This window comes from Oncorhynchus kisutch, linkage group LG18 (assembly GCF_002021735.2).
Source record: "Oncorhynchus kisutch isolate 150728-3 linkage group LG18, Okis_V2, whole genome shotgun sequence".
Classification (NCBI taxonomy): Eukaryota; Metazoa; Chordata; class Actinopteri; order Salmoniformes; family Salmonidae; genus Oncorhynchus; species Oncorhynchus kisutch.
In genome coordinates this window covers 2980256-3003401 of record NC_034191.2, presented here as the reverse complement: position 1 = coordinate 3003401, position 23146 = coordinate 2980256, and the positions used below count along the sequence as shown (strand labels likewise).

The 23146-nt window shown below is 50.4% G+C and overlaps 1 protein-coding gene across 3 annotated transcripts in view; it reads left to right on the top strand.

Annotated features, from left to right (window-relative positions):
* The window catches only part of bcl9l (bcl9 like), an 83319-nt gene that overhangs the window by 31674 nt on the left and 28499 nt on the right, over window positions 1-23146 (top strand). The window contains exons 3-4 of one of the 3 annotated variants that reach the window (XM_031795371.1): window positions 2697-3045; window positions 7469-7594. In XM_031795371.1, coding sequence (XP_031651231.1) covers window positions 2790-3045; window positions 7469-7594 — 382 coding nt within the window. In that variant the 5' untranslated portion in view covers window positions 2697-2789. The remainder of the gene's footprint in view (window positions 1-2696; window positions 3046-7468; window positions 7595-23146) is intronic. The other 2 variants (XM_031795372.1, XM_031795373.1) reach the window with 2 other exon arrangements.

Below are 23146 nucleotides of genomic sequence, written 5' to 3'. Positions count from 1 at the left end.
CCGTAAGGCTCTCCAGAGGGTAGTGAGGTCTGCACAACGCATCACCGGGGGCAAACTGCCTGCCCTCCAGGACACCTACACCACCCGATGTCACAGGAAGGCCATAAAGATCATCAAGGACAACAACCACCCGAGCCACTGCCTGTTCACCCTGCTATCATCCAGAAGGCGAGGTCAGTACAGGTGCATTAAAGCTGGGACCGAGAGACTGAAAAACAGCTACTATCTCAAGGCCATCAGACTGTTAAACAGCCATCACCAGCCGGCCTCCACCCGGTTACTCAGCCCTGCACCTTAGAGGCTGCTGCCCCATATACATAGACATGGAATCACTGGTCACTTTAATAAAGTTAATATGCTGCTTTGCTCATCTCATATGTAAATACTGTCTTCTGTTCAACTGTATTTAGTCAATGCCACTCCAACATTTCTTGTCTTAATATATATATTTTTTTAACCCCCGTTTTCTCCCCAATTTCGTGGTATCCAATCACTGCAACTCCTGTACGGACTCGGGAGAGGTGAAGGTCGAGAGCCGTGCGTCCCCCGAAACACAACCCAACCACACAATGCCCATCCAACCCAGAAGCCAGCCGCACCAATATGTCAGAGGAAACACTGTACACCTGGCGACCTGGTCAGCGTGCACTGCACCCGGCCCTCCACAGGTGTCGCTAGTGCATGATGAGACAAGGGATATCCCTGCCGGCCAAACCCTCCCTACCCCGGATGACGCGACGCTAGGCCAATTGTGTGCCGCCACATGGGCCTCCCGGTCGCGGCCGGCTGCGACAGAGCCCGGGCTCGAACCCAGAATCTGGTGGCGATGCAGTACCTTAGACCACTGAGCCACCCGGGAGGTCCAGCTAGCACTGCGATGCAGTACCTTAGACCACTGCGCAACCCGGGAGGCCCAGCTAGCACTGCGATGCAGTACCCCGGGAGGCCCAGCTAGCACTGCGATGCAGTACCTTAGACCACTGCGCCACCCGGGAGGCCCAGCTAGCACTGTGATGCAGTACCCCGAGACCACTGCGCCACCCGGGAGGCCCAGCTAGCACTGCGATGCAGTACCTTAGACCACTGCGCCACCCGGGAGGCCCAGCTAGCACTGCGATGCAGTACCTTAGACCACTGCGCCACCCGGGAGGCCCAGCTAGCACTGCGATGCAGTACCTTAGACCACTGCGCCACCCGGGAGGCCCAGCTAGCACTGCGATGCAGTACCTTAGACCACTGCGCCACCCGGGAGGCCCAGCTCGTCCTAATATTTATGTATTTCTTAACTCCATTCTTTGACTTTTAGGTTTGTGTATTTTTGTGAATTGTTAGATATTACTGCACTGTTACGAGCCTGTTTGTTCCCGAGCCTGTTAGTTCTGAGCCTGTTAGTTCTGAGCCTGTTAGTTCCCGAGCCTGTTAGTTCCCGAGCCTGTTAGTTCCCGAGCCTGTTAGTTCCCGAGCCTGTTAGTTCCCGAGCCTGTTAGTTCCCGAGCCTGTTAGTTCCCGAGCCTGTTAGTTCTGAGACTGTTAGTTCCCGAGCCTGTTAGTTCCCGAGCCTGTTAGTTCCCGAGCCTGTTAGTTCCCGAGCCTGTTAGTTCCCGAGCCTGTTAGTTCCCGAGCCTGTTAGTTCCCGAGCCTGTTAGTTCCCGAGCCTGTTAGTTCCCGAGCCTGTTAGTTCCCGAGCCTGTTAGTTCCCGAGCCTGTTAGTTCCGAGCCTGTTAGTTCCGAGCCTGTTAGTTCCGAGCCTGTTAGTTCCCGAGCCTGTTAGTTCCCGAGCCTGTTAGTTCCCGAGCCTGTTAGTTCCGAGCCTGTTAGTTCCGAGCCTGTTAGTTCCGAGCCTGTTAGTTCCGAGCCTGTTAGTTCCCGAGCCTGTTAGTTCCCGAGCCTGTTAGTTCTTAGCCTGTTAGTTCCCGAACCTGTTAGTTCTGAGCCTGTTAGTTCTGAGCCTGTTAGTTCTGAGCCTGTTAGTTCTGAGCCTGTTAGTTCTGAGCCTGTTAGTTCTGAGCCTGTTAGTTCCCGAGCCTGTTAGTTCTTAGCTTGTTAGTTCTGAGCCTGTTAGTTCCCGAGCCTGTTAGTTCCCGAGCCTGTTAGTTCTGAGCCTGTTAGTTCCGAGCCTGTTAGTTCCCGAGCCTGTTAGTTCCGAACCTGTTAGTTCCCGAGCCTGTTAGTTCTGAGCCTGTTAGTTCCGAGCCTGTTAGTTCCGAGCCTGTTAGTTCCCGAGCCTGTTAGTTCTTAGCCTGTTAGTTCCCGAACCTGTTAGTTCTGAGCCTGTTAGTTCTGAGCCTGTTAGTTCTGAGCCTGTTAGTTCTGAGCCTGTTAGTTCTGAGCCTGTTAGTTCTGAGCCTGTTAGTTCCCGAGCCTGTTAGTTCTTAGCCTGTCAGTTCTGAGCCTGTTAGTTCCCGAGCCTGTTAGTTCCCGAGCCTGTTAGTTCTGAGCCTGTTAGTTCTGAGCCTGTTAGTTCCGAGCCTGTTAGTTCCGAGCCTGTTAGTTCCCGAGCCTGTTAGTTCCCGAGCCTGTTAGTTCCCGAGCCTGTTAGTTCCCGAGCCTGTTAGTTCCCGAGCCTGTTAGTTCCCGAGCCTGTTAGTTCTGAGCCTGTTAGTTCCCGAGCCTGTTAGTTCTGAAACTGTTAGTTCTGAAACTGTTAGTTCCCGAGCCTGTTAGTTCTGAAACTGTTTTCTTCTCTGTCTCACCAGCTGTGTAGACAAGCAGCAGTGTGACTTCCTCAAACAGACGGACGGACACCACATCGTCTGTACCCCTACCCCAGACCCACCCCAGCCGTTCAAATGCACCCCGACAATAAGCTGACCAATCATGGCAAGCAAGTGAGCAGCGACAGCCAATCCCAGCTCTCCAATGTGACCCAGCAGCAGGAGGGGGCCAATAAGGGCCTGGGGGCGGGCAACCCTGGCCTGAAGGCTGTCAGCCAATCGGTGAGTGGCGTTGGGGGGATGATGAAGACGAAGAGAGAGAGAAGTGTGTCCATGGACTCTGGGGAACAGAGAGACACTATCACCCCTGTGCAGGAGCCTGACGCCAAAGGTAGGGTATTACCACACACACACACATACTAACGTCACATTGCAGCTGTAGGCTACCATCGGAAGGCAGGGGAAATTCTGACGCCTGACAGAAAGGTCAGGGCATTTCAGTGTGAGGGAAAACAAGTTATATAGTGACACACACACACAATATATACATACGCACAAAATCGCAAACACATCCCACACGAAACACATGCACACGTTTCCTGCTGTGGGTGGTGTAGGTAGCTAATCTGGTATTTCTGGTGCAGATTTGACCAGAGAGAGACACAGGAAGTCTAACAGAACAGTGGTCTCTGTAGGCCTGTCATCTGTCTTTACTAGCAGTAAACTGTTTCTAGAACAGTGGTCTCTGTAGGGGGCTGTCATCTGTCTTTACTAGCAGTAAACTGTTTCCAGAACAGTGGTCTCTGTAGGGCTGTCATCTGTCTTTACTAGCAGTAAACTGTTTCTAGAACAGTGGTCTCTGTAGGGGGCTGTCATCTGTCTTTACTAGCAGTAAACTGTTTCCAGAACAGTGGTCTAGGGGCCTGTCATCTGTCTTTAACAGCAGTAAACTGTTTCCAGAACAGTGGTCTCTGTAGGGCTGTCATCTGTCTTTACTAGCAGTAAACTGTTTCCAGAACAGTGGTCTCTGTAGGGGCCTGTCATCTGTCTTTACTAGCAGTAAACTGTTTCCAGAACAGTGGTCTCTGTAGGGCTGTCATCTGTCTTTACTAGCAGTAAACTGTTTCCAGAACAGTGGTCTCTGTAGGGGCCTGTCATCTGTCTTTACTAGCAGTAAACTGTTTCCAGAACAGTGGTCTAGGGGCCTGTCATCTGTCTTTTAGCAGCAAGGCTAGAACTGGTTGTGGATTTGCATGTCTTTGTCCATGCTGTGACTATTTGCATTTGTTTGCCTGTCTTATTATTTAGTGTGTGTGTGTGTGTGTGTGTGTGTGTGTGTGTGTGTGTGACTGCTGATTTGGGGGAGATTGACAGGCAGTAATATGAATTCGTGAAACTGAGTCATCTGGGCTTCCCGTCTCTCACAAACACACACACACACACACACACACACAATGCAAGGTTCCTTGATATACTGAGAGAGGAGGGGTGTGGTTACATAAAAAAATAACTGAAGTTTTGTGCAGAATTAGGGATGGTTTATAGAGATAGGTGAGTTGGACTGAGAGCACCTGAGGGATGGTTTATAGAGATAGGTGAGGTGCACTGAGAGCAGCTGAGGGATGGTTTATAGAGATAGGTGAGGTGCACTGAGAGCAGCTGAGGGATGGTTTATAGAGATAGGTGAGGTGGACTGAGAGCAGCTGAGGGATGGTTTATAGAGATAGGTGAGGTGGACTGAGAGCAGCTGAGTGTAGATGAAGAGGAGGAGACGGGGTTCAATAAGGATTTGAAAGCTTTACGACAGTTGAGACTGGTGGTGTATGTGTCCCATTCAGAGGGTGAACGGGCAAGACAACATATTGAAGTGCCTTTGAACGGGGGTAGTATGGTAGTAGATGCCAGGGCCCACCGGTTTGAACGGGGTGTGGTAGTAGATGCCAGGGCGCACCGGTTTGAACGGGGTATGGTAGTAGATGCCAGGGCGCACCGGTTTGAACGGGGTATGGTAGTAGATGCCAGGGCGCACCGGTTTGAACGGGGTAAGGTAGTAGATGCCAGGGCGCACCGGTTTGAACGGGGTGTGGTAGTAGGTGCCAGGGCGCACCGGTTTGAACGGGGTGTGGTAGTAGATGCCAGGCGCACCGGTTTGAACGGGGTATGGTAGTAGATGCCAGGCGCACCGGTTTGAACGGGGTGTGGTAGTAGATGCCAGGGCCCACCGGTTTGAACGGGGTGTGGTAGTAGATGCCAGGGCCCACCGGTTTGAACGGGGTGTGGTAGTAGGTGCCAGGACGCACCGGTTTGAACGGGGTGTGGTAGTAGATGCCAGGGCGCACCGGTTTGAACGGGGTATGGTAGTAGATGCCAGGGCGCACCGGTTTGAACGGGGTATGGTAGTAGATGCCAGGGCGCACCGGTTTGAACGGGGTGTGGTAGTAGATTCCAGGGCGCACCGGTTTGAACGGGGTGTGGTAGTAGATGCCAGGGCGCACCGGTTTGAACGGGGTGTGGTAGTAGGTGCCAGGGCGCACCGGTTTGAACGGGGTGTGGTAGTAGATGCCAGGCGCACCGGTTTGAACGGGGTATGGTAGTAGATGCCAGGCGCACCGGTTTGAACGGGGTGTGGTAGTAGATGCCAGGGCCCACCGGTTTGAACGGGGTGTGGTAGTAGATGCCAGGGCCCACCGGTTTGAACGGGGTGTGGTAGTAGATGCCAGGGCCCACGGTTTGAACGGGGTATGGTAGTAGATGCCAGGGCCCACCGGTTTGAACGGGGTATGGTAGTAGATGCCAGGCGCACCGGTTTGAACGGGGTGTGGTAGTAGATGCCAGGGCGCACCGGTTTGAACGGGGTGTGGTAGTAGATGCCAGGGCCCACCGGTTTGAACGGGGTGTGGTAGTAGATGCCAGGGCGCACCGGTTTGAACGGGGTGTGGTAGTAGATGCCAGGGCGCACCGGTTTGAACGGGGTGTGGTAGTAGATGCCAGGGCCCACCGGTTTGAACGGGGTGTGGTAGTAGATGCCAGGGCCCACCGGTTTGAGTCAAGAACTGTAACGCTGCTGTGTTTTTCACGCTCAACAGTTTCCCTATGAAGAATGGTCCACCACCCAGAGAGAGAGTGAGAATGATTGGGCGGGTCCTTTGAAGGGAAACTTCCGGTTCTCTCTCTGATCTAATTTCCCTCTAGCTAAATAAACAGAAACACATTCAAATGAAATGCAAGTCATCTTCACTCCCCCTCCTCTCATCCTCCCCACTAATCTACCCCTCTCCCCTCCTCAACTCACACCTGAAGAGGGCCAATGATTAAAGAGAATGTAAACCAGCTAACACACACACACACACACACACACACACACACACACACACTGCCACCTGACCGTTTACGTAAACCAATGACTGTCTGCTGGGAGCAAAAGTGAATGCATAGGTCAGGCTGAGTCCCTGCTGCTGGGCGGGCTGGGCTGAGTCCCTGCTGCTGGGCGGGTCGGGCTGAGTCCCTGCTGCTGGGCGGGCCGGGCTGAGTCCCTGCTGCTGGGCGGGCCAGGCTGAGTCCCTGCTGCTGGGCGGGTCAGGCTGAGTCCCTGCTGCTGGGCGGGCCGGGCTGAGTGCCTGCTGCTGGGTGGGCCGGGCTGAGTGCCTGCTGCTGGGCGGGCCGGGCTGAGTGCCTGCTGCTGGGCGGGCCGGGCTGAGTGCCTGCTGCTGGGCGGGCCGGGCTGAGTGCCTGCTGCTGGGCGGGCCGGGCTGAGTGCCTGCTGCTGGGCGGGCCGGGCTGAGTGCCTGCTGCTGGGCGGGCCGGGCTGAGTGCCTGCTGCTGGGCGGGCCGGGCTGAGTGCCTGCTGCTGGGCGGGCCGGGCTGAGTCCCTGCTGCTGGGCGGGCCGGGCTGAGTCCCTGAGTGAAGACATGAGGACACATCCATTGCACTCGATAGTGTGTACAATACTTGGAGGACACAGCCATAGCAGGAGATGGTGTAGACTAGTTTGAGGCCATAGCAGGAGATGGTGTAGACTAGTTTGAGGCCATAGCAGGAGATGGTGTAGACTAGTTTGAGGCCATAGCAGGAGATGGCGTAGACTAGTTTGAGGCCATAGCAGGAGGTGGCGTAGACTAGTTTGAGGCCATAGCAGGAGGTGGCGTAGACTAGTTTGAGGCCATAGCAGGAGATGGCGTAGACTAGTTTGAGGCCATAGCAGGAGGTGGCGTAGACTAGTTTGAGGCCATAGCAGGAGGTGGCGTAGACTAGTTTGAGGCCATAGCAGGAGGTGGCGTAGACTAGTTTGAGGCCATAGCAGGAGGTGGCGTAGACTAGTTTGAGGCCATAGCAGGAGGTGGCGTAGACTAGTTTGAGGCCATAGCAGGAGGTGGTGTAGACTAGTTTGAGGCCATAGCAGGAGGTGGTGTAGACTAGTTTGAGGCCATAGCAGGAGGTGGCGTAGACTAGTTTGAGGCAATAGCAGGAGGTGGTGTAGACTAGTTTGAGGCCATAGCAGGAGGTGGCGTAGACTAGTTTGAGGCCATAGCAGGAGGTGGTGTAGACTAGTCAAAGTGAGGACACATACATGGCAGTCTCCCCTTTCTCTCACTACACACACTGTCTCCCAACATTATTTGATAGTATGAGGCCAGGACCTATCCTCCCTTCCTCTCCTTCCTTACCCCTCCCTCCCTCCCTACCTTCTCTCCTTCCTTCCTCCCTCCCGCTGACCTGTCCTCTCATGATGGATGCTGTGTAATAATTAAGCATTATGGCCTGTTATAGTTACACATCCAAAATGTGTGTGTGTGTGTGTGTTGTCCCCTCCCAGTAGAAGGCGTGATGCGCAGTAAACGGCGGTGTGTGTTGGAGAAGAAACAGCCTTACAGTGGAGATGAGTGGTGCTCTGGCCCCGACACTGAAGAGGAGGAGGACAAGCCACACCCTGCTACACACCGTGAGTACACTGCACCCCTCATGGGACACTGTGTAGACTGCACCCCTCACGGGACACTGTGTAGACTGCACCCCTCACGGGACACTGTGTAGACTGCACCCCTCACGGGACACTGTGTAGGCTGCACCCCTCACGGGACACTGAGTAGACTGCACCCCTCACGGGACACTGTGTAGACTGCACCCCTCACGGGACACTGTGTAGACTGCACCCCTCACGGGACACTGTGTAGACTGCACCCCTCACGGGACACTGTGTAGACTGCACCCCTCACGGGACACTGTGTAGACTGCACCCCTCACGGGACACTGTGTAGACTGCACCCCTCACGGGACACTGTGTAGACTGCACCCCTCACGGGACACTGTGTAGACTGCACCCCTCACGGGACACTGTGAGTAGACTGCACCCCTCACGGGACACTGAGTAGACTGCACCCCTCACGGGCCACTGTGAGTAGACTGCACCCCTCACGGGACACTGTGAGTAGACTGCACCCCTCACGGGACACTGCGATTAGACTGCACCCCTCACGGGACACTGCGAGTAGACTGCACCCCTCACGGGACACTGCGAGTAGACTGCACCCCTCACGGGACACTGCGAGTAGACTGCACCCCTCACGGGACACTGCGAGTAGACTGCACCCCTCACGGGACACTGCGAGTAGACTGCACCCCTCACGGGACACTGCGAGTAGACTGCACCCCTCACGGGACACTGCGAGTAGACTGCACCCCTCACGGGACACTGCGAGTAGACTGCACCCCTCACGGGACACTGCGAGTAGACTGCACCCCTCACGGGACACTGCGAGTAGACTGCACCCCTCACGGGACACTGCGAGTAGACTGCACCCCTCACGGGACACTGCGAGTAGACTGCACCCCTCACGGGACACTGTGAGTAGACTGCACCCCTCACGGGGCACTGTGAGTAGACTGCACCCCTCACGGGGCACTGTGAGTAGACTGCACCCCTCACGGGGCACTGTGAGTAGACTGCACCCTTCACGGGGCACTGTGAGTAGACTGCACCCCTCACGGGGCACTGTGAGTAGACTGCACCCCTCACGGGGCACTGTGAGTAGACTGCACCCCTCACGGGGCACTGTGAGTAGACCCAGATTAAGCATACTAATGGACTTAATGGGTGTCCAGTAATCTGTCTTTGTGACAGAATTGCTGTCCATAAACACCCCCCCTGGGCCCTACTGAAACCCACCTACTGAAACACCCCTGAGCCCTACTGAAACCCACCTACTGAAATAGCCCTGGGCCCTACTGAAACCCACCTACTGACATACCCCTGGGCCCTACTGAAACACACCTACTGAAACACCCCTGGGCCCTACTGAAACCCACCTACTGAAACACCCCTGGGCCCTACTGAAACCCCCCTGGGCCCTACTGAAACCCACCTACTGAAACACCCCTGGGCCCTACTGAAACCCCCCTGGGCCCTACTGAAACCCACCTACTGAAACACCCCTGGGCCCTACTGAAACCCCCCTGGGCCCTACTGAAACCCACCTATTGAAAACCCCCTGTGCCCTACTGAAACCCCCCTGGGCCTTAATGAAACCCATCTACTGAAACCCCCCCTGGACCCTACTGAACCGCCCCCCTGGACCCTACTGAACCCCCCTAGGCCCTAGAACCTACTGAACCCCCCTAGACCCTACTGATCCCCCCCCTAGGCCCTACCCGTACTCAAATCAAATGTATTTATAAAGCCCTTCGTACATCAGCTGATATCTCAAAGTGCTGTACAGAAACCCAGCCTAAAACCCCCAAACAGCAAGCAGTGCAGGTGTAGAAGCACGGTGGCTAGGAAAAACTCCCTAGAAAGGCCAACTCCCCTAGACCCTACTGAACCCCCCCCTAAGCCCTCCACCTAGTGAACCCCCATAGGCCCTACCCCTACTGAACTCCCATATTCCCTACCCCTACTGAACCCCCATAGGCCCTACCCCTACTAAACCCACATAGGCCCTACTAAACCCCCCTAGGCCCTACTGAACCCCCATAGGCTCTACCCCTACTGAACCCCTAGCCCCTACTGAACCCCCATAGGCCCATATCCTACTGAAACCCCCTAGCCCCTACTGAACCCCCATAGGCCCATATCCTACTGAGACCCCCTAGCCCCTACTGAACCCCCATAGGCCCATATCCTACTGAAACCCCCTAGCCCCTACTGAACCCCCATAGGCCCATATCCTACTGAACCCCCTAGCCCCTACTGAACCCCCATAGGCCTACCCCTACTAAACCCCCATAGGCCCTACTAAACCCCCCCTAGCCCCCACTGAACCCCCCTAGGCCCTAGCCCCTACTGAACCCCCCAGCCCTTACTGAACCCCCTAGCCCCTACTGAACCCCCATAGGCCCTACCGCTACTAAACCCCCATAGGCCCTACTAAACGCCCATAGGCCCTACTAAATGCCCATAGGCCCTACTAAACGCCCATAGGCCCTACTAAACCCCCCCTAGGCCCTACTAAACCCCCCTAGGCCCTACTAAACCCCCCTAGGCCCTACTGAACCCCCTAGCCCCTACGGAACCCCCTAGGCCCTACTAAACCCCCCCTAGACCCTACTGAACCCCTTAGACCCTACTGAACCCCCTAGCCCCTACTGAGACCCCCTAGCCCCTACTGAGACCCCCTAGCCCCTACTGAACCCCCCTATGCACAAACCCTACTGAACCCCCAAACCCTACTGAACCACCCCCCCTAGGCACAACATCTACAGTTTTTCTACCGTACCAATGGCAAATATCAGTTTCACCATAGTGTTGTAGCTTTTCATGGGTTTTGGCGCCATCTAGTGGTTGAACAACATAATGAACTCACTGATCTGTGTGGGCAGAGGTTGACGGGCAGAGGTTGACGGGCAGAGGTTGACGGGCAGAGGTTGACGGGCAGAGGTTGACGGGCAGAGGTTGACGGGCAGAGGTTGACGGGCAGAGGTTGACGGGCAGAGGTTGACGGGCAGAGGTTGACGGGGAGAGGTTGACGGCAAGGCCTCTCCTTTATAATAGAGACAGTTTGTCAAAAGGGTCTTAAGGCTATGTTTAACGTTAGGACCTTCGTAGGAACATTGTTACATCGCCGAGCTGTTTCCCAAAACCATTAATGAAGTTACTCATGATTATACGACTGTCCCAGACCACTCGGTAGAGCAGCTAAGTATCTCTTTATTTAACCAGGTAGACCAGATCACCTTTATTTAACCAGGTAGACGCCAGATCACCTTTATTTAACCAGGTAGACGCCAGATCACCTTTATTTAACCAGGTAGACCAGATCACCTTTATTTAACCAGGTAGACGCCAGATCACCTTTTATTTAACCAGGTAGACGCCAGATCACCTTTGGTAGACGCCAGATCACCTTTATTTAACCAGGTAGACCAGATCACCTTTATTTGACCAGGTAGACGCCAGATCACCTTTTATTTAACCAGGTAGACGCCAGATCACCTTTATTTAACCAGGTAGATGCCAGATCACCTTTATTTAACCTGGTAGGCCAGTTGAGAACAAGTTCTCATTTACAACTGCGACCTGGACAAGATAAAGCAAAGCACTGCGACACAAACAACAACACAGAGTTACACATGGAATAAACAAATGTACAATCAATAACACAATAGAAAAGTCTATATACAGTGAGTGCAAATGAGGTAAGATAACGGAGGTAAGGCAATAAATAGGCCATAGTGGTGAAATAATTACAATTTAGCAATTAACACTGGAGTGATAGATGTGCAAAAGATGAATGTGCAAGTAGAAATACTGGGGTGCAAAAGATGAATGTGCAAGTAGAAATACTGGGGTGCAAAAGGAGCAAAATATAATATATAAATCAAATAAATAACAATATGGGGATGAGGTTGTTGGATCGGTTATTTACAGATGGTCTATGTACAGGTGCGATTATCTATAAGCTGCTCTGATAGCTGATGCTTAAAGTTAGTGAGGGAGATATGAGTCTCCAGCTTCAGTGATTGGGGTGGGCTGATACAGGGACAGGGAGAGAGACTGTGCTGATACAGGGACAGGGAGAGAGACTGGGCTGGGACAGGGAGAGAGACTGTGCTGATACAGGGACTGGGAGAGAGACTGTGCTGATACAGGGACAGGGAGAGAGACTGTGCTGATACAGGGACAGGGAGAGAGACTGGGCTGGGACAGGGAGAGAGACTGGGCTGATACAGGGACAGGGAGAGAGACTGTGCTGATACAGGGACAGGGAGAGAGACTGTGCTGATACAGGGACAGGGAGAGAGACTGGGCTGGGACAGGGAGAGAGACTGTGCTGATACAGGGACTGGGAGAGAGACTGGGCTGATACAGGGACAGGGAGAGAGACTGTGCTGATACAGGGACAGGGAGAGAGACTGGGCTGGGACAGGGAGAGAGACTGGGCTGATACAGGGACAGGGAGAGAGACTGTGCTGATACAGGGACAGGGAGAGAGACTGTGCTGATACAGGGACAGGGAGAGAGACTGGGCTGGGACAGGGAGAGAGACTGGGCTGGGACAGGGAGAGAGACTGGGCTGGGACAGGGAGAGAGACTGGGCTGATACAGGGAGAGAGACTGGGCTGATACAGGGAGAGAGACTGGGCTGATACAGGGAGAGAGACTGGGCTGATACAGGGAGAGAGACTGGGCTGATACAGGGAGAGAGACTGGGCTGATACAGGCTGCAGGCAACTTGGGGCGGCAGGTAGCCTAGTGGTTAGAGCGTTGGACTAGTAACCGGAAGGTTGCAAGATCGAATCCCCGAGCTGACAACGTAAAAATCTGTCGTTTTGCCCCTGAACAAGGCAGTTAACCCACTGTTCCTAGGCCCACTGTTCCTAGGCCCGCTGTTCCTAGGCCCGCTGTTCCTAGGCCCGCTGTTCCTAGGCCCACTGTTCCTAGGCCCGCTGTTCCTAGGCCCGCTGTTCCTAGGCCCACTGTTCCTAGTTGCCATATAATTTTCTTATCTCAATCATAGTTCCATGATTAACTAAGTGCTAAGAAATAAACAAAACAAAACCTATTTTCATTAGCGTATGTCATAAAGAATTCACACTAAACATATAAACATCTGATCATTTCAATACACATGCAAAATATCCCTACCCATATCCACACGTAGCAACAACTCTACCGCTAATTACACAGCAGCTCATCTTAATATCCCTACCCATATCCACACGTAGCAACAACTCTACCGCTAATTACACAGAGCTCATCTTAATACCCCTACACATATCCACACGTAGCAACAACTCTACCGCTAATTACACAGAGCTCATCTTAATATCCCTACCCATATCCACACGTAGCAACAACTCTACCGCTAATTACACAGCAGCTCATCTTAATATCCCTACCCATATCCACACGTAGCAACAACTCTACCGCTAATTACACAGCAGCTCATCTTAATATCCCTACCCATATCCACACGTAGCAACAACTCTACCGCTAATTACACAGAGCTCATCTTAAATCCCTACCCATATCCACACGTAGCAACAACTCTACCGCTAATTACACAGCAGCTCATCTTAATATCCCTACCCATATCCACACGTAGCAACAACTCTACCGCTAATTACACAGCAGCTCATCTTAATATCGATACCCATATCCACACGTAGCAACAACTCTACCGCTAATTACACAGCAGCTCATCTTAATATCCCTACCCATATCCACACGTAGCAACAACTCTACCGCTAATTACACAGCAGCTCATCTTAATATCCCTACCCATATCCACACGTAGCAACAACTCTACCGCTAATTACACAGCAGCTCATCTTAATACCCCTACCCATATCCACACGTAGCAACAACTCTACCGCTAATTACACAGCAGCTCATCTTAATATCCCTACCCATATCCACACGTAGCAACAACTCTACCGCTAATTACACAGAGCTCATCTTAATATCCCTACCCATATCCACACGTAGCAACAACTCTACCGCTAATTACACAGCAGCTCATCTTAATATCCCTACCCATATCCACACGTAGCAACAACTCTACCGCTAATTACACAGAGCTCATCTTAATATCCCTACCCATATCCACACGTAGCAACAACTCTACCGCTAATTACACAGCAGCTCATCTTAATATCCCTACCCATATCCACACGTAGCAACAACTCTACCGCTAATTACACAGCAGCTCATCTTAATATCCCTACCCATATCCACACGTAGCAACAACTCTACCGCTAATTACACAGAGCTCATCTTAATATCCCTACCCATATCCACACGTAGCAACAACTCTACCGCTAATTACACAGCAGCTCATCTTAATATCCCTACCCATATCCACACGTAGCAACAACTCTACCGCTAATTACACAGAGCTCATCTTAATATATCCCTACCCATATCCACACGTAGCAACAACTCTACCGCTAATTACACAGCAGCTCATCTTAATACCCCTACCCATATCCACACGTAGCAACAACTCTACCGCTAATTACACAGCAGCTCATCTTAATATCCCTACCCATATCCACACGTAGCAACAACTCTACCGCTAATTACACAGCAGCTCATCTTAATATCCCTACCCATATCCACACGTAGCAACAACTCTACCGCTAATTACACAGAGCTCATCTTAATACCCCTACCCATATCCACACGTAGCAACAACTCTACCGCTAATTACACAGCAGCTCATCTTAATACCCCTACCCATATCCACACGTAGCAACAACTCTACCGCTAATTACACAGAGCTCATCTTAAAAGCCCTACCCATATCCACACGTAGCAACAACTCTACCGCTAATTACACAGCAGCTCATCTTAATATCCCTACCCATATCCACACGTAGCAACAACTCTACCGCTAATTACACAGCAGCTCATCTTAATATCCCTACCCATATCCACACGTAGCAACAACTCTACCGCTAATTACACAGCAGCTCATCTTAATACCCCTACCCATATCCACACGTAGCAACAACTCTACCGCTAATTACACAGCAGCTCATCTTAATATCCCTACCCATATCCACACGTAGCAACAACTCTACCGCTAATTACACAGAGCTCATCTTAATATCCCTACCCATATCCACACGTAGCAACAACTCTACCGCTAATTACACAGCAGCTCATCTTAATATCCCTACCCATATCCACACGTAGCAACAACTCTACCGCTAATTACACAGAGCTCATCTTAATATCCCTACCCATATCCACACGTAGCAACAACTCTACCGCTAATTACACAGCAGCTCATCTTAATATCCCTACCCATATCCACACGTAGCAACAACTCTACCGCTAATTACACAGCAGCTCATCTTAATATCCCTACACATATCCACACGTAGCAACAACTCTACCGCTAATTACACAGAGCTCATCTTAATATCCCTACCCATATCCACACGTAGCAACAACTCTACCGCTAATTACACAGCAGCTCATCTTAATACCCCTACCCATATCCACACGTAGCAACAACTCTACCGCTAATTACACAGCAGCTCATCTTAAAATCCCTACCCATATCCACACGTAGCAACAACTCTACCGCTAATTACACAGCAGCTCATCTTAATATCCCTACCCATATCCACACGTAGCAACAACTCTACCGCTAATTACACAGCAGCTCATCTTAATATCCCTACCCATATCCACACGTAGCAACAACTCTACCGCTAATTACACAGCAGCTCATCTTAATATCGATACCCATATCCACACGTAGCAACAACTCTACCGCTAATTACACAGAGCTCATCTTAATATCCCTACCCATATCCACACGTAGCAACAACTCTACCGCTAATTACACAGCAGCTCATCTTAATATCCCTACCCATATCCACACGTAGCAACAACTCTACCGCTAATTACACAGCAGCTCATCTTAATATCCCTACCCATATCCACACGTAGCAACAACTCTACCGCTAATTACACAGCAGCTCATCTTAATATCCCTACCCATATCCACACGTAGCAACAACTCTACCGCTAATTACACAGAGCTCATCTTAATATCCCTACCCATATCCACACGTAGCAACAACTCTACCGCTAATTACACAGCAGCTCATCTTAATATCCCTACCCATATCCACACGTAGCAACAACTCTACCGCTAATTACACAGAGCTCATCTTAATATCCCTACCCATATCCACACGTAGCAACAACTCTACCGCTAATTACACAGCAGCTCATCTTAATATCCCTACCCATATCCACACGTAGCAACAACTCTACCGCTAATTACACAGAGCTCATCTTAAAATCGATACACATGAAATAGAAAGTAAACAATATTTCATGTTTTACTCACATTGGATACTGTGACACAAACCTAACAGAGGTCAAAGGATACGTGCAGGAGAGTTCTTTAAGGTTCATGACAGACCTCACCTATTGGTGTATTGCTGCCACCTACTGTATGGGTACTTATCTATTCATCTAATCTATTTATCTAATCTATTTATCTATTCTATTTATCTATTCTATTTATCTATTCTATTTATCTAATCTATTTATCTAATCTATTTATCTATTTATCCCCTGTATATAGCCTCCACATTGACTCTGTACCGGTACCCCCTGTATATAGCCTCCACATTGACTCTGTACCGGTACTCCCTGTATATAGTCTCCACATTGACTCTGTACCGGTACCCCCTGTATATAGACTCCACATTGACTCTGTACTGGTACCCCCTGTATATAGCCTCCACATTGACTCTGTACCGGTACCCCCTGTATATAGCCTCCACATTGACTCTGTACTGGTACCCCCTGTATATAGTCTCCACATTGACTCTGTACCGGTACCCCCTGTATATAGCCTCCACATTGACTCGGTACTGGTACCCCCTGTATATAGCCTCCACATTGACTCTGTACCGGTACCCCCTGTATATAGCCTCCACATTGACTCTGTACCGTAACACCCTGTATATAGCCTCCACATTGACTCTGTACCGTAACACCCTGTATATAGCCTCCACATTGACTCTGCACCGTAATACCCTGTATATAGCCTCCACATTGACTCTGTACCGGTACCCCCTGTATATAGCCTCCACATTGACTCTGTACCGTAACACCCTGTATATAGCCTCCACATTGACTCTGTACCGGCACCCCCTGTATATAGCCTCCACATTGACTCTGTACCGTAACACCCTGTATATAGCCTCCACATTGACTCTGTACCGGTACCCCCTGTATATAGCCTCCACATTGACTCTGTACCGTAACACCCTGTATATAGCCTCCACATTGACTCTGTACCGGCACCCCCTGTATATAGCCTCCACATTGACTCTGTACCGGTACCCCCTGTATATAGCCTCCACATTGACTCTGTACCGGTACCCCCTGTATATAGCCTCCACATTGACTCGGTACTGGTACCCCCTGTATATAGCCTCCACATTGACTCTGTACCGGTACCCGCTGTATATAGCCTCCACATTGACTCTGTACCGGTACCCCCTGTATATAGCCTCCACATTGACTCTGTACCGGTACCCCCTGTATATAGCCTCCACATTGACTCTGTACCGGTACCCCCTGTATATAGCCTCCACATTGACTCTGTACCGGTACCCCCTGTATATAGCCTCCACATTGACTCTGTACCGGTACCCCCTGTATATAGCATCCACATTGACTCTGTACCGGCACCCCCTGTATATAGCCTCCACATTGACTCTGTACCGGTACCCCCTGTATATAGCCTCCACATTGACTCTGTACCGGCACCCCCTGTATATAGCCTCCACATTGACTCTGTACCGGTACCCCCTGTATATAGCCTCCACATTGACTCTGTACCGGTACCCCCTGTATATAGCCTCCACATTGACTCTGTACCGGCACCCCCTGTATATAGCCTCCACATTGACTCTGTACCGGTACCCCCTGTATATAGCCTCCACATTGACTCTGTACCGGTACCCGCTGTATATAGCCTCCACATTGACTCTGTACCGGTACCCCCTGTATATAGCCTCCACATTGACTCTGTACTGGTACCCCCTGTATATAGCCTCCACATTGACTCTGTACCGGTACCCCCTGTATATAGCCTCCACATTGACTCTGTACTGGTACCCCCTGTATATAGCCTCCACATTGGCTCTGTACCGGTACCCCCTGTATATAGCCTCCACATTGACTCTGTACCGGTGCCCCCTGTATATAGCCTCCACATTGACTCTGTACCGGTGCCCCCTGTATATAGCCTCCACATTGACTCTGTACCGGTACCCCCTGTATATAGCCTCCACATTGACTCTGTACTGGTACCCCCTGTATATAGCCTCCACATTGACTCTGTACCGGTACCCCCTGTATATAGCCTCCACATTGGCTCTGTACTGGTACCCCCTGTATATAGCCTCCACATTGACTCTGTACCGGTGGCCCCCTGTATATAGCCTCCACATTGACTCTGTACCGGTACCGCCTGTATATAGCCTCCACATTGACTCTGTACCGGTACCCCCTGTATATAGCCTCCACATTGACTCTGTACTGGTACCCCCTGTATATAGCCTCCACATTGACTCTGTACCGGTACCCCCTGTATATAGCCTCCACATTGACTCTGTACTGGTACCCCCTGTATATAGCCTCCACATTGACTCTGTACTGGTACCCCCTGTATATAGCCTCCACATTGACTCTGTACCGGTACCCCCTGTATATAGCCTCCACATTGACTCTGTACCAGTACCCCCTGTATATAGCCTCCACATTGACTCTGTACCGGTACCCCCTGTATATAGCCTCCACATTGACTCTGTACCAGTACCCCCTGTATATAGCCTCCACATTGACTCGGTACCGTAATACCCTGTATATAGCCTCCACATTGACTCTGTACCGGTACCCCCTGTATATAGTCTCCACATTGACTCTGTACTGGTACCCCCTGTATATAGCCTCCACATTGACTCTGTACCGGTACCCCCTGTATATAGCCTCCACATTGACTCTGTACCGGTACCCCCTGTATATAGCCTCCACATTGACTCGGTACCGTAATACCCTGTATATAGCCTCCACATTGACTCTGTACCGGTACCCCCTGTATATAGTCTCCACATTGACTCTGTACTGGTACCCCCTGTATATAGCCTCCACATTGACTCTGTACCGGTACCCCCTGTATATAGTCTCCACATTGACTCTGTACTGGTACCCCCCTGTATATAGCCTCCACATTGACTCTGTACCGGTACCCCCCTGTATATAGCCTCCACATTGGCTCTGTACTGGTACCCCCTGTATATAGCCTCCACATTGACTCTGTACCGGTACCCCCTGTATATAGCCTCCACATTGACTCTGTACCGGTACCCCCTGTATATAGCCTCCACATTGACTCTGTACCGGTGCCCCCTGTATATAGCCTCCACATTGACTCTGTACCGGTACCCCCCTGTATATAGCCTCCACATTGACTCTGTACTGGTACCCCCTGTATATAGCCTCCACATTGGCTCTGTACTGGTACCCCCTGTATATAGCCTCCACATTGACTCTGTACCGGTGCCCCCTGTATATAGCCTCCACATTGACTCTGTACCGGTGCCCCCTGTATATAGCCTCCACATTGACTCTGTACCGGTACCCCCTGTATATAGCATCCACATTGACTCTGTACTGGTACCCCCTGTATATAGCCTCCACATTGACTCTGTACCGGTACCCCCTGTATATAGCCTCCACATTGACTCTGTACCAGTACCCCCTGTATATAGCCTCCACATTGACTCGGTACCGTAATACCCTGTATATAGCCTCCACATTGACTCTGTACCAGTACCCCCTGTATATAGCCTCCACATTGACTCGGTACCGTAATACCCTGTATATAGCCTCCACATTGACTCTGTACCGGTACCCCCTGTATATAGCCTCCACATTGACTCTGTACCAGTACCCCCTGTATATAGTACCACATTGACTCTGTACCGGTACCCCCTGTATATAGCCTCCACATTGACTCTGTACCGGTACCCCCTGTATATAGCCTCCACATTGACTCTGTACCGGTACCCCCTGTATATAGCCTCCACATTGACTCTGTACCGTAACACCCTGTATATAGCCTCCACATTGACTCTGTACCGGTACCCCCTGTATATAGCCTCCACATTGACTCTGTACCGGTACCCCCTGTATATAGCCTCCACATTGACTCTGTACCGGTACCCCCTGTATATAGCCTCCACATTGACTCTGTACCGGTACCCCCTGTATATAGCCTCCACATTGAGTCTGTACCGGTACTTCCTGTATATAGCCTCCACATTGACTCTGTACCAGTACCCCCTGTATATAGCCTCCACATTGACTCTGTACCGGTACCCCCTGTATATAGCCTCCACATTGACTCTGTACCGTAATACCTTGTATATAGCCTCCACATTGACTCTGTACCGTAATACCCTGTATATAGCCTCCACATTGACTCTGTACCGTAATACCCTGTATATAGCCTCCACATTGACTCTGTACCGTAATACCCTGTATATAGCCTCCACATTGACTCTGTACCATAACCCCCTGTATATAGCCTCCACATTGACTCTGTACTGGTACCCCTGTATATAGCCTCCACATTGACTCTGTACTGGTACCCCCTGTATATAGCCTCCACATTGACTCTGTACCATAACCCCCTGTATATAGCCTCCACATTGACTCGGTACCGTAATACCCTGTATATAGCCTCCACATTGACTCTGTACCGGTACCCCCTGTATATAGTCTCCACATTGACTCTGTACTGGTACCCCCTGTATATAGCCTCCACATTGACTCTGTACCATAACACCCTGTATATAGCCTCCACATTGACTCTGTACCGGTACCCCCCTGTATATAGCCTCCACATTGACTCTGTACCGGTACCCCCTGTATATAGCCTCCACATTGACTCTGTACCGTAATACCCTGTATATAGCCTCCACATTGACTCTGTACCGTAATACCCTGTATATAGCCTCCACATTCACTCTGTACCATAACCCCCTGTATATAGCCTCCACATTGACTCTGTACCGTAATACCCTGTATATAGCCTCCACATTGACTCTGTACCATAACCCCCTGTATATAGCCTCCATATTGACTCTGTACCATAACCCCCTGTATATAGCCTCCACATTGACTCTGTACCGGTACCCCCTGTATATAGCCTCCACATTGACTCTGTACCATAACCCCCTGTATATAGCCTCCACATTGACTCTGTACCGTAATACCCTGTATATAGCCTCCACATTGACTCTGTACCATAACCCCCTGTATATAGCCTCCACATTGACTCTGTACCATAACCCCCTGTATATAGCCTCCACATTGACTCTGTACCATAACCCCCTGTATATAGCCTCCACATTGACTCTGTACCATAACACCCTGTATATAGCCTCCACATTGACTCTGTACCATAACACCCTGTATATAGCCTCCACATTGACTCTGTACCATAACACCCTGTATATAGCCTCCACATTGACTCTGTACCATAACCCCCTGTATATAGCCTCCACATTGACTCTGTACTGGTACCCCTGTATATAGCCTCCACATTGACTCTGTACTGGTACCCCCTGTATATAGCCTCCACATTGACTCTGTACCATAACCCCCTGTATATAGCCTCCACATTGACTCGGTACCGTAATACCCTGTATATAGCCTCCACATTGACTCTGTACCGGTACCCCCTGTATATAGTCTCCACATTGACTCTGTACTGGTACCCCCTGTATATAGCCTCCACATTGACTCTGTACCATAACACCCTGTATATAGCCTCCACATTGACTCTGTACCATAACCCCCTGTATATAGCCTCCACATTGACTCTGTACCGGTACCCCCTGTATATAGCCTCCACATTGACTCTGTACCATAACACCCTGTATATAGCCTCCACATTGACTCTGTACCATAACACCCTGTATATAGCCTCCACATTGACTCTGTACCATAACCCCCTGTATATAGCCTCCACATTGACTCTGTACCATAACCCCCTGTATATAGCCTCCACATTGACTCTGTACCATAACCCCCTGTATATAGCCTCCACATTGACTCTGTACCATAACCCCCTGTATATAGCCTCCACATTGACTCTGTACCATAACCCCCTGTATATAGCCTCCACATTGACTCTGTACCATAACCCCTGTATATAGCCCCCACATTGACTCTGTACCATAACCCCCTGTATATAGCCTCCACATTGACTCTGTACCATAACCCCCTGTATATAGCCTCCACATTGACTCTGTACCATAACCCCCTGTATATAGCCTCCACATTGACTCTGTACCATAACCCCCTGTATATAGCCTCCACATTGACTCTGTACCATAACCCCCTGTATATAGCCCCCACATTGACTCTGTACCATAACCCCCTGTATATAGCCTCCACATTGACTCTGTACCATAACCCCCTGTATATAGCCTCCACATTGACTCTGTACCATAACCCCCTGTATATATTGTTATTTACTGCTCTTTAATTACTTGTTACTTAAAAAACTAAATCCATATTTTTTAAACTGCATTGTTGGTTAAGGGCTCGTAAGTAAGCATTTCACTGTCTACACCTGTTGTATTCAGCATTTCACTGTAAGGTCTACACCAACACATGACAACACAGCATGGTAGCAACACAACATGGTAGCAACACAACATGGTAGCAGCACAAAACAGGGTACAAACATTATTGGGCACAGACAACATGGTAGCAAGACAACATGGTAGCAACACAACATGGTAGCAACACAACATGGTAGCAGCACAAATAAGGGTACAAACATTATTGGGCACAGACAACATGGTAGCAACACAACATGGTAGCATCACAACATGACAACAACATGGTAGGAACACAACATGGTAGCATCACAACATGACAACAACATGGTAGCAGCACAACATGGTAGCAGCACAAAACAGGGTACAAACATTATTGGACACAGTCAACAGCACAAAGGGCAAGAAGGTAGAGACAACAATATATCACATGAAGCAGCCAGAACTGTCAGTAAGAGTGACCATGAATGAGTCTTTGAATGAAGAGATGGAGATAAAACTGTCCAGTTTGAGTGTTTGTTGCAGCTCATTCCAGTCGCTAGCTTCAGCGAACTGAAAGACTCTGACCCAGGGATGTGTGTGCTTTGGGGCTCTTTAACAGAATTTGACAGGTGTTGTATGTGGAGGGTGAGGGCTGCAGTAGATATTTATTTTTATTTTACCTTTATTTAAACTAGACCAGATTTTTTTTTACAGCTTTATTTTACTAGGCAAGGAACAGTGGGGTTAACTGGTCTAGGAACAGTGGGTTAACTGGTCTAGGAACAGTGGGTTAACTGGTCTAGGAACAGTGGGTTAACTGGTCTAGGAACAGTGGGTTAACTGGTCTAGGAACAGTGGGTTAACTGGTCTAGGAACAGTGGGTTAACTGGCCTAGGAACAG